General features: G+C 40.6%; 1 protein-coding gene across 1 annotated transcript in view; it reads left to right on the plus strand.

Annotated features, from left to right (window-relative positions):
• RALY (RALY heterogeneous nuclear ribonucleoprotein) overlaps positions 1–13,372 on the plus strand; it is a 307,270-nt gene that overhangs the window by 247,038 nt on the left and 46,860 nt on the right. Inside the window, exon 3 of the mRNA XM_056844432.1 lies at positions 12,263–12,526. Within this exon, the coding sequence (XP_056700410.1) occupies positions 12,271–12,526 (256 nt within the window). The 5' untranslated portion in view covers positions 12,263–12,270. The remainder of the gene's footprint in view (positions 1–12,262; positions 12,527–13,372) is intronic.

Here is a 13,372-nt window from a genome sequence, read left to right on the forward strand (position 1 = left end):
ATTTACCTCCATGCCATGAAAAGCTTCAGCTGCCCATTTCCACACATTAGGCCTTTATTAAATGGAGGGGGGATGTGAAGCAAAGTTCTGCCATTTTGAAGGAGATGATTTCACCCAAATTCCTCCTTCTTACTACAGCCACTCATGCTGTTGTTGATTTTATTCATGAAAGTCTCCCCTCCCCCGGCCTTAGAGGAGAAATTTGGGACAACTAGCAGGCTGCTGAAGGAAAGGGAAGGCAGGGGGAAATCTATTCTGTTAATTCCAGAGAACGTTTCACAGAATCATAAAGTTGGAAGGGGCCACCAGGGTCATCTACTCCAACCACCTGCACAATGCAGGAAACTCACAATGACCTCCCCCCCATACCCCCAGTGACTCCTATTCCATGCCCAGAAGATGACAAAAAATAACTCTTCAGGATCCCTGGCCAATCTGGCCTGGAGGGAAATTGTTTCCTGACCCCAGACTGGCAATCAGCATTACCCTGGGCATGTAAGAAAGGGCCTCAACAGTTAAACTCTGATGCAACCCTTCCTGCCCTCCCTCTCATGATCTGCCCAAGTTTACAGAATCAGCATTGCTGACAGTCTACTAAGATTGGATCCATGGGATCCAGCCCTCTGTGTTGAAAGCTAGGCAATAACTTGGCTGAATAAACACATTTTCCAATATAAATACCTTCCCAGCTGCTATATGCTCCACAAGGGGGTGAATCATAGAATCATAGAGCTGGAAGGGACCTCCAGGGTCATCAATGCACTGCACAATGCAGGACATTCACAACTGCCTGTTTTATACTGTATTTTTCACCAATGGCACATATAGCAACTTGGGATAATGGATGAGGGAAGAGGTGCAGGGCAGAAGGGTTAAACACCTGCTCTGCCTGTGCTGCTTCCCTGCTCAAGTTTGCAGCCCAGAAAGAGAGAGAGAGAGAGAGAGAGAGCACATTTACTTTAAAAAAAAGGTTGAGAGATCATTTACCCTCCCCAACTCCTGCTACATAGGATCCTCTCACTGGAGATGCTTATGATTGATCTTTGGGTCTTCTACATGCAAAACATTAGACTTGTGTGTTTCTTTCATTATTACAACAGTTATGAAAGTGGGATGCTTTGTAATTACTGTAATTAATATGAAACTGAAATAAATTCCCTATCCAAACATCCTATTTAAAAAAAAAACATGATTTAATTTTGTTTTGTTCTGGTTTCTTTCATTATTGCAATCTCTGTCTCTATTGGTTTCACTTTTACATGACTTCTAACATTTTCCTAATAAGGGAGCGGGGCACAGTGTTACTTAAGGGGAGGAGGAGATGAGCTATGGGATTTCTTGCAAGCGGTAGCCACTAGAATTACATAAATGTGTGAGGTACTCCAGTACAGAAGGATATGAGGTAGAACTTTGCTTTCCTCTCTCCTTCTAATGCCTGCCCTGCTGTGCCAAATTTTCCCTTGCAGTCTACACTCCCCTGCTTGCCTGCTGCTCTCTAAACCTTAGTCCCCACATCAAGGTCCTCCTGCTCTGCCTGTCTGCCCCATTGCCTTGTGCCATCAAATACCCTTGCTATGTCAGTCTACCTCTTCCTTGTGCTACTCTTCTTCAAGTTAAGTAGCTGCAGTGGTGTCTGTTTTATTGTTTGGAATCTTTCCTATCAATTCTCCCATAGACTTTAATGTTAAATATAGAGGCCTTTCATTGCTTTGGAGGGGCTTTATTCTACCTGTCTGACATTTGGCAGTGTGGGTGCTCTAGGAGAGTTATTACAGTCCCTCTGAGTTTTGTCCAGTTTGGATGGAAAACTATGAGGACACAGACAAGAGAAAGGGGAGGGCGTCTTTCATCGAAACCAATGGAAAATAATAAAATAAAATTATGAAAACAAAACAATAACAAAAAAAGCAATGAAACAAAGCCATATGAAGCAACTCACCAACAAAACAGTTGCTTTGGGAATTATTAAGTAAAACAAAACAAATTAAACAAACTCCCATGCACAAGTCTACAAAACCTGTACTTAGTCCCTCCACTCCTTGGAGAAAGGATGTACAATGAAGTTTCTCACTCCATCCACTAGCATAGGCAACTCTGTTCTGAGATACTTACCACTGGATTTTTCAGGTTGAAATAGGTTGGAACAATAATCATTGAAGGATATGGCCTTGTAGCCAACTTCATAAACTCTTCAACATACAAGTAGCCACACTGCATCAGACCAGTGGTCTATCTAGTTTTACATTGTGGCCAACCAGATACCACCAGAAAGCCTTCAAGAAGGTCACAGAAGCCAAAGCCTCCATCTGTTGTTGCTCTCGGCACTGGTACTTGGAGAGTTACTGTGTCTGATAATGGAGAATCCATTTAGTGATAGCCACGGATGGACTGCTCTGCATGAACTTCACCAGTCCCCTTTTAAAACCACCTGCAATAGTGGCCATCAGAACATCCTAAAGCAGTGAATTCCTCAAGGCAATAATTCTTTGAGTGAAGCACTTCATTATGTCAATCCTGAATTTTCATTGTGTTCCCATGAGCTCTAGCTTTATAAGACAGGGAGAAAAAGTTCTGTCTATCCACTTTCCCCATGCCATGCATAATTTTATAAACCTCAGCATGTCCAACCTATTAGCTAACAATGCAATATAAGTTTTCCCCTGTTATTATGAATGTAGCTGAGAGTACCGCGGCTCCTGTCTTGGAGAGAAGCAGGCTAATGTTTTTGTTAGTGCAAACTATAATTCATTGGGGTTAGAATGGAAACCAACACATTCACTAGGGTTTTAACAAGTGACCGGGAGGTTTTTGCAATCAATCAGGTCAAAGCTTGATGAGAACTGGAACTCCTGGAGTGAGAAATAACTCACTCCCTTCCACACTTCTATTTCATCTTGTCATGAGAATAGGGATGACAAGACAGAATGAAAACATATCGGAGTCTGAAATTCAGTGATAACTCATTGTCCAGATGGAGACTGTATAACTAGAATATGGCACCCGATGCAGGCCTGCTGTGAAAGGAATTAATTCAGTATCCACTCAAAGCAGGAAACAGATGAACATCCATGCCTTACTAGAGTGTGTGTGGAATTGTCTCTTTATCAGAAACTGTGCTTCTTTACACAGGCTGAGGAAAGTTTGAAATAAACACTGAAGGCCAAACCGATACATAGAACTAAAAAACACGCACACTCAAGTGAAATGTTGGCCAAGAACAATAACTATTGGCGTTTTAAGGGATTTTGATTTAGTATACTTGATTGCACTAAGAACCAGTCTCACGTTGTCTTTTATTCTTGGGAATAAACCCTGTTTGGTCTGGATGTACTAATTTGGTGATACATCTTTGAAGTCTCTTAGTTAATTTAGAAACAAATAATTTGTAGTCCACATCCAGCAAAGAAATTGGTCTATATGCCTCAGGGAGATGAAGATCAGTACCTTCCTTCGGGAGCAAAGAAATATGAGCCTCTTTCCAAGAATCTGGAATCTGTCCATTTTCCATTACATCATTGAACAAGGATAACAAAACGGGTGTAAGTTGCTGTTCATATAGCTTATAGAATTTCGGAGTTATTCCATCTGGGCCCGGAGCTTTGTCAGATTTCAAACTACTTATGACATCAACATTCCTGGGTGGTTATCTTTTGGTTAAGGCTTTCTTGTTCATCTTCTCTCAGCGTAGAAAGTTTAGCTTGTGATAAGTATGTTTGTAATCCCAGAACTTGTAAATCGTCTTTTGCATAGAGTTGTTTAAAGTCGGTTTTTTACGTTGCTTTCCTCTTATTTTCTGGGACGATTGATGAGCAAAGCTGGAAAATCTTTTCCTCATTATAGATTGTGCACAGAAATAAAAGTCAAGTTGTCTAAAATCTCCAAGCTTTACTCCTCTTCCCTGCCCCCCAACAAAAAATAGAATGTCTAATACTGATATATGAAGAAATACAAATAACACTGACAGTAAAAACAGTTATCTAAGTGGAATAAGAAAAAAAATCATTCATATAATCAATTGATGCCTAAAAGTTACCAGTATATATAGTAAGTGGAAAAATCAGTAGCTAAAATTAATTGTTATCCTCAATACCTTTAAGAATAGTTGATATTATAATTTTTTACAATGATTTATATGTTAGTAGTTCATTAAATAAATCAGTTCAGCTGATTATGTCAGTCAAATCCACAAATTTCCAATTAATTTCTAGTTAATAAAATGTAATTCAGTAGTTCAATATACTAGTGGGGGAAATGTTTATTATATATATATATACACACACACACACACACACACACACACAAAATAAATATAGGAGCAATATCCAAAAGGCCTCTAGATGGCAGCAAAGCGTCTATTTCTGTCTCTTGATTTGAAGAAGAACAAGATAAGTTTCAGTAACTCGGCTCCATTTTGAAGAAAGTCTTTCCGTTGCTTCAGAAAGATCCAAAAAAGGGAGAAAATAACGAAAAAGAGGAAAGGAAGAAAAAAAACCACTGATGATATATGCAAGGGGCGCGGAGTAAATCCAAACGTCGGTGGGGGGAGAAAAATGGAACAAAATAAGTTTATTCACAAGCCCCGGAGAGGTTTTCAGGTTTGGTGCCTGCTTGGGTTTTTAAAACGTACAGCCGCCGCCACCATCTCCAATCGCCGCTGCCGTCTCCAACCACTTGCTGCTCACCACTGCAATCTGCTCCTACAGATCGCTCCAGGTACACCCGCTCACCCGTTCCTGGGCGAGGCGGCGGTCCGGAGCGAACGCCCAGAGATCCTGGAGGCGATGCGGTAGCCACTCGCTCAGGCACCCAAATCCGTTTCAGCCATTAAACCTCGGGACGGCACAGTAAAGCTTCCCCCACCTTCGTATTCCTCCAGTATTAACTCTTCGCTCACATGCAGCCCCGCAGTCCCAGATGCTTATTTAGTAAGTTTGCCTTATTTTCTTAATTTTGCAAGAATTTGGTTTCAGTTCGGTTAGGATTTTAAAAAGTTTTCAGCAGATAGAAGTGCGGGGGGAGGAAAGTTTAGACGGAAGCCCGCCATGTTCTTGGTGAACTCACCCCTGTTGCTTTCTTCATCACCAGATGCCTTTGTGGCGTTTTTGCTGGCAGTCGGACCCCCGGAAAAGGTGCGGGGGGGAGCTTTACGGAGCTGGTGCTCCTCTTTCTTGATGCAGAAAAAGCATTCGACAATGTTTCTTTGCATTTCATATCAAAGACGTTAGAGCAAATGGGCTGTGGAGATACGTTTCTTAAAATATTTAATACAATATACACGGCCCAAAAAGCAAGACTTTTAATCAATGGTTCTCTAACGTCAGACTTCAATATTACAACGGGTACCAGGCAAGGTTGCCCATTGTCACCTCTTCTATTCGACTTATCCATGGAAGTCTTAGCGAACTATATTAGGAACAATTTCACAATTAAGGGACTTAAAATTAAAAATGAAGAACATAAAATCAGAAGCTAGGCAGACGATGTCATGTTATTTTGTCAAAACCCAATTGTCAAAACCCAATGGACAATCTTTCTTATATACAACATCACATTTCAGAACTTGCTAAATATTCTGGTTATAAATTGAATAAAACAAAGACGAAAATAACGCCATTCAACACCACTAAAGTTGAAGATGTGCATATTAGAGAACTCACAGGATGTCAAATAACAGATTCTGTCAAATATTTGGGTATTAACATATCATCAAAAAATAAGACTCTTTTTAAAAAGAATTACATTAAAATATGGGGAGCAACAGAAAAAGATTTGAGTCGATGGACAAAGGTGAACATTTCCTGGCTAGGAAGAATATCGACTGTAAAAATGAACGTCCTCCCAAGACTAAACTTTCTATTTCAATTTCTACTAATCAGTATTCCCAATAAGATATTAGATAACTGGCAGAAACAAATCAACCGCTTTGTATGGAATGGTAAAAAACCAAGAATTAGATTCAAAGTGCTACAGGATGAGAAGAAGAGAAGTGGGTTGGCATTACCAAATTTCAAACTATATTACCATGCGGCATGTCTGACCTGGGTTGCAGAATGGATTAAACATCCCTTGAACAGCAATCTAAAACTAGAAAGAGCAGATCTCCAACAGGGTTTTCACAAAGCTTTATGGAATCCCCTGCATCCGAGTAAAACCTCTGAAGATTGTGATGTTAAGCTGGCAATTCTTCAAGTATGGAAAAAATATAAAAAAAAGAATCAGCCCCTCTCCACCATCAATAATGTCTCCGATTGAAGCTTATTTGGATGACATTACATTGAAGAACGATTTGTTATTAGTATATGGTGACATGATGGACTCAACAGGAGAGATTAAAAGTCTACCAACACTATAAGACAAGTCTGAAAAACTCAGTTGGTTGACGTACCTTCAATTGCGCTCCCATCTAAGAACAGACTGTCTACAATCTGGCTCATTTCGAGAATTGACAGAATTTGAATCATTGGTGACCAAAAAAGATGATCATTTATTAGGACAAATTTATAAATTACTTTTGAAATATGATACAGAAGACGAGCAAGTTAAAACAAATATGATAAAATGGATGCAAAATTTCGGAGAAATGATACCAATGGACACTTGGGAAAAACTCTGCTCTTCAGAATTAAAATATACCGTAAGTCAAGATGTTAAAGAGAACTGGTACAAGACTTTCTATCGATGGTATACGACGCCCAACATGATTTCCCAAATGGCCAACCCAAAAGAGAAAAAGGGATCTTGTTGGAAATATCGACAAACAGATGGTTCCTATTTTCATGTCTGGTGGACATGCCCAAAGGTGCAATTATATTGGAAGAATATCCTACATGAATTTCAGAAGATAACAAAAAATAATTTAAAGCTGGACCCAAAATATTTTTTATTAAGCATGTTACCATCTGATTTGTCCTTAAATCTTGGAGACTTTTTCAAATATGCCACAACAGCAGCAAGAATTGTACTGGCAAGAACTTGGAAGCAAATGTTTTTACCAGAAATAGGAGACTGGAAAGACAAACTACTCGAGTTTGCTAACATGGCCAGAATGACTTTCATGATGAATTCCAACACCAATGAATCAATAGAACAATTTAATGAGAAATGGCAACCGTTTTATAGTTATATTGATACAAACTTATAGAGACAAAATTTCGGTAAAGTTTTTTTTATTGCTAAATTAATTGAAATGTTTAAGGTAGAAAACTTAATTAGTAAATGTTTATTTAATCCATTAAGATTTTTCTAATGTCCATGAAACCTAATAGAACGATAAGATGTATTTTTTTTTAATTAATGTTTATTGCGGACGAATTTCCCATATCCCTTCTTTTTTCCCTTTTCCCTTCTGTACCCTATATATATACAAATAAAAGTTTAAAAAAAAAAAAAAAAAGTTAGTCCTGGGATGGCAAAGAACAGAAAAGTCTGTTAAAACAAGAATGGCTTTATACATATGTGATCTGGTAACCAGAATGAAACTACCACTTAACACTGACATTTTGTAACTGCTAATGAAATCACTTCTGTTTGTTGAATAAAGTGAGGAGTTTTCTCCTAGTAAATACCAAAATAATAATAATAATAATAACTATTGGCATAAGGGAGGAAAATACCTGAGGGAATTATGACTATCCATCCCTTGTTGGGGAGTTTTTAGATCAATATTAGGTGGGCCTTTCTTGTAAGATATAATATGGGATCAAGACCTGATCAAATGCTGCAGCAGCAGGACCAAGAAGATGATAGATGAACCATGGTTAGGACAACAAAATACCTTTAACTTGCCACAGATATACAACTATGCCATTTTCTGATGCATTTTTTTTATATTCTTGTTTTAATTATTTGTTTTAATTGTTTTACTATTTAATTTTCTGATGCATTTTGTTATTGCCAGTTTTCATTTTGCTAGTGTTCCTTATTTATTTTACAATTGACGCACACTTCATGTTGGAAGATGCATTCATGTAAACTGGTGAATTTCAAGCAAGGAAAAAGAAAATGGCACAAAAATACTCACAGGTTTGATTAGCATAAGGAAGAAGTGAAATAAAAGGGGTTTTTTTTAAGCTGGGTCTGCAGACATGAGAAATTTTACATCTCATTCCCATCTCATTCCTATGCTCACATCATCCAACCCTGTCCTGAAATCTTGTACAAAATAACATCCTCCTCCTCCTTGTGCAAATCAAACTATCAATAGTATCTATTTTCTCCTGCTTGTAGCAGTGCTTATCGTCACTCCTTTTATGGCCTCAGACCAGAGACCCTTTACACTTGTAAGGGCTGCCCTCCCAGGATACTCCCTGGCCACCTGCATTACATATATACACCTTAATAGATCGCGATGGGTAGCTGTGTTAGTCTGTCACTAGCAGTAGAAAAGAGCAGGAGTCCAGCAGCATCTTAAACACTAACAAAATTTCTGGCAGGGTATAAGCTTTCGTGAGCCACAGCTCACATCTTCAGATACAGCTAGAATCACTAGCTAGAATGTGATAAGAAAGCATTTAGAAGAAAAAGAAGAAGAGTTGGTTTTTATACATTGACTTTCTCTACCACTTAAGGAAGAATCAAACCGGCTTACAATCGCCTTCCCTTCCCCTCCCCACAGCACACACCCTGTGAGGTAGGTGGGACTGAGAGAGTTCTAAGAGAGCTGTGACTAGCCCAGGGTCACCCAGCTGGCTTCATGTGTAAGAGTGGGGAAACAAATCCAGTTGACCAGATTAGCCTCTGCTGCTCATGTGGAGGAGTGGGGAATCAAACCCAGTTCTCTTGATCAGAGTCCACCGCTCCAAGCCACCCTTCTCAACCACTACACCACGCCGGCCCAGAATAATCAGAATAATTAGCCCAGAATAATCAGAAACTTGGGGAGGAATAATTAACCAAGTGTTGCTTCACAAGTCTCATTTTGAGACCTAAGCCCACTGATGCTGGTTGTGTCAGCACTGCATTGTGGGAGAAGAAATGGAAGTTGAAAGTCATGCTCTGTGCTTTGTTTGGATTGAGGATGAAAAGTACAAATCTGTTCAGATTGATCTGGTAGCATTAATAATTCATATGGCATGAGAGCAGTAGGAAAGGTGAATCTTAGATGCCCAATGGTATTTCATGGCACTCCGCATACTGAAAATGGTTTAAGTCCTCCTCATGGTGGCCATGTGCAATCGAAGTGGCAGGGAGACAAGCCTGCCTTGACAGCAGAATCTTTCAGTGAATACTGTAAATGCTTTGGAAGTACGGACGAGTATAAAAAAGGTTGATGTGTACATGAATATGTGATAGGTGGGCTTGTGTGGTACAGTGGTTAACGTGTTGGACTAGGATCTGGGAGACTCAGGTTCAGATCCCCACACAGCCGCTGTGTGGACCGGGCACCTTCTGATAATCTCACCTGTCTCCAAATGCTAAAGAAGGAATCTTGGAAGGAAGAATGAGATAAAATTCACTAAATGGACAAATATAATCTGTGGGCTGACTCTGGTCCATGGAATCTAGAAGAAGGCTAGGAGGGGAAGGAATGTAGGGTTACCTGCTCCGGGTTGGGAAATACCTGAGATTCTGGGGGTGGAACCTGTGGAGGGTGGGATCTGGGGAGGGAAGGGACCTCAACAGGGCATAATGCCAGAGTCCACCATTCAAAGCAGCCATGTTCTCCCGGGGGACTGATCATGGTTGTCTGGCGATCAATTGTAATAGTGGGAGATCTCCAGGTGCCACCTGGAGGTTGACAACCCTAAGGGAAGGGAAGTGCTTAACTAGAGACAGGAAGGTATTAAACACCATCTTCCTCATCTCCCTGACATGCAGCAGTGATATACTACAAGGAGTTTGAGCGGTAAAATCAAGGGCAAGACGCATTTGGAAGAGAATGGATGCCCTCCATTGCACGTCATCTCCCTATTCCTTTCCTTTCCTTTTATCCCTTAGAAGCTCCTTGATCCATTGATCTTGAGCAACATATATCTAGTGTTTGAGGGATATAAGGTCAAACGAATCTTGCCACTGACAATGTAGCCTTGGGATCCCTGTCTCTTAGTAGAAAAGGCATTATGTCAGACACAGAGGCATTAGATTTGTATGTTGAAAGTGGGGAGATATAATGTGATCGAAGTCCCTTGTAAAAGCGGCATTCCAAAAGGGCATGAGCTAGTGAATCGATAGAGCCAGAAGAGCAAGAACAGGTCCGGTCTGGATATGGTATATTCAAAATTCTGCCCTGCATAACCATAGAGGGGTTAGCATTCAGTCTAGCTAAACAGAAGGCTCATCTCCCTATTCCAGCCTTCCACGTGGAGTATCTCACAAGGCAGGGATCTGGAGAGGCAATCCGCATTACAGTTGTGGCAGCATTGGTTCTTGTCTGGGGTGTTAAAATGGAGCACACCTTTTAAATGTAGTACCAGTACAGGCTGTACCTCATCATTCCTGTGATGTCACTGCTCCTTATTAAGAGCTTTATTTGTTTCCTTCTGAAATGCTGGATCCGTGCATATTGGGGAGGAGGGAGAGTAGATTGTTTCTTGCATAGCTAGGCTGCAATTTGAAGACTTTCTCATTACCTGACCTCTCTTTTTTTTATTTAAAAAGATTAAACCTTGCCTTTGGGGAGGGGCTGTAGCTCAGTGGTAGAGCACCTGCTTGGCATGTAGAAGGTCCCAGGTTCAATCCCCAGCATCTCCAGTTAAAGGGACTAGGCAAGTAGGTGATGTGAAAGACCTCAGCCTGAGACCCTGGAGAGCCGCTGCTGGTCTGAGTAGACAATACTGACTTTGATGGACCAAGGGTCTGATTCAGTAGAAGGCAGCTTCATGTGTTCATGTGTTTATGTTATTAAAATAACTTTCAGAGTAGCTTTTGACACTAAAAAGGGTTAAGAACAAAAACTAACTAATAAAAGCAGAAAGCCTGTAGCAGCTAAAACAAACATTATACTATTCATAAAAACAGCAGCCAAAACAAAAGCCAACAACTAAAAGAGCAATAAAAAACCCATACAACTAGCATTGATACTGAAACTGCAACCACATTAAAAACAAAGAGATAAAGAGTCAAGAGTTAAAGTCATGAAATGCTGTTTGGAACACAGTCATGTTGACTAACTTCCAGAACGCCCAAAGGCAGGGAACAAACTAGCCTCCATGAGCAGGGAATTTAGGGGGGGACTACTGAAAAATTCCTGTTCTGCCAAGCAACTTGGAAACCAAGAAAATGTCATCTGCCCATTTTCATCCACTCACCTCTTCCAGTTTCTGTAATGTGGAGGAATCTAAGTATTGTGCACAGCAGGTAAGAAAGCTCAAACTGGCAATGAGCAAGAGAGGCCAGAGGTGCTTACAGTGCAATCCTATGCAGAGTTACTCCAGTCTAAGCCAATTTCAATCAGTGTGTTGCATGGCCAGTCTCCTGCTTCATCAGCGGATTTAAAGTTAAAGAGTAAACTCTCTGGGTTTCAACCTATTTAACACCATTTCCTCTGAGTCTGCAGAAAGGAAACAGAGGAAAGAGGTGGTTAAATCTCTGTGACACTTATTGGACCTCTTTTCTAACCAAACACTCTCCAGAGTTCTAATGCTATAAACCTCAAGTTAGAGCTGGGTCTTTTCAGAGCCCCGGCAAGGTTTTTGCCACAATAACTGTGTGAGTTTTTAAGATGGCACAAGACTGTTTTTTTTTTTTTTAATGTTTTGTGATTTATTTCTGCATAAAATTTATCTAGCAAATGGAGTTTATTAATTGTTATTTTTATGGGTTTGTATGTGTATTTTAGCTTTGGTTTTACTTATTTTAATGATTTTTGTTGGTTCTAATGTTTTTTAAGATATGATTTTATTCTGCATGTTTTTAGTCTGTTAGCTGCCTTGGTAGCCCTAATGAGGGCAGAAAGGTGGGGTATAAATCTTATAAATAAATAAATTCAGTATATCATCTTTATTTTCACTAATCCCCAACCCGCTGAATTGTCTGCTGAGTTGAGGTGATCTTTCCCCTGTTCCACCATTTATGGCCCCCATCAGACTGTTGCTGTAGGGGAGGGGCTGTGGCTCAGTGGTAGAGCATCTGCTTGGCATCCCTGGCTTATCCAGTTAAAAGGAATAGGCAAGTAGGTGATGTGAAAGACCTCTGCCTGAGACCCTGGAGAGCCACTGCTGGTCTGAGTAGACAATACTGACTTCAATGGACCAAGGGTCTGATTCAATATAAGGCAGCTTCATGTGTTCATGTGTTATGACCCTCCCTGTATTTTGATTTTCAGGTGTCAAGATGTCCCTGAAAGTGCAGACAAGTAACATCACAAACAAGAATGACCCCAAGTCCATCAACTCCAGAGTCTTCATTGGAAACCTCAACACGGCAGTGGTCAAGAAGTCAGATGTAGAGACCATCTTCTCCAAGTATGGCAGGGTGGTGGGCTGCTCTGTTCACAAAGGCTATGCATTTGTACAGTACTCAAATGAGAGGCACGCACGAGCTGCTGTCCTGGGGGAAAATGGAAGAGTGCTCGCTGGGCAGACACTAGGTAAGGACTCCTTGCATCCTTTCCCAAACATCCCTGTGAAAATTTTTCCTGTGTGTCCTAAAGAAAATATCTCAGAAACCTTAAGGTGTTTGTGGAATTGTGGGAAAGATCTTTCTGTGACAGACTGAGCTGAATATTCCTCGATGGTGGTTTTCTCACTGAAACCTGATCCCTTGGCAATGTAGAACTACTAGAAAAAGGAGCCACCATGAATGGTGATTTCAAGGTTTTTTGAGAGCATCCCAGCCTTGAAGGCATGAAGCTCTCAGGAAAACTCTAAACGAATTTTCTTGGAAACACTGCACGATCTCAGCTAAAGAGCTCTACGGCCCCAATGAGAGTCCTAAAAGGACAAGCTTGAGGAAGCTCTGCAGCCTCAGCTAAAAAGCTGTGCATTCCCCAGAAAGCCTTAAAAGAACATGATGGAAGAAGCTACCCAGACTTTGGGGAGCACAGCAGTCCCTGAGATAGCTAAGCTCACAGTAGTTTGGAGGCAGCTCACCCTAGTTAGTCAAGGTTTTGGAGATTCCCCAAGAATGTAATTTCATGGCTGGCCTGGAAATTCTGTGACACACACCCCCCCGCCCCCCAAGGAAATCACTGGACAAAGATCAGAAGCAAGGTTCATTCTATCCAAAACCAAATAAATGGTCTTGTGGCAGCCTACATCTGTGGAGTTCTTTTGAGTGGGAATGTTTTGAAAGAAAAGAGACCCTTATACATTATACAGCTGCACATTCCCTTTATTACATCCAGGCATTTGATAGACCAGTTGTGCTATGAACCAAAGTGCCGAAAGCCACCTTGAACCACTAGGAAAGGTGAGATATAAATGTTTAGCAAACA

The sequence above is a fragment of the Euleptes europaea genome, chromosome 2 (genome assembly GCF_029931775.1).
Source record: "Euleptes europaea isolate rEulEur1 chromosome 2, rEulEur1.hap1, whole genome shotgun sequence".
Lineage (NCBI taxonomy): Eukaryota > Metazoa > Chordata > Lepidosauria > Squamata > Sphaerodactylidae > Euleptes > Euleptes europaea.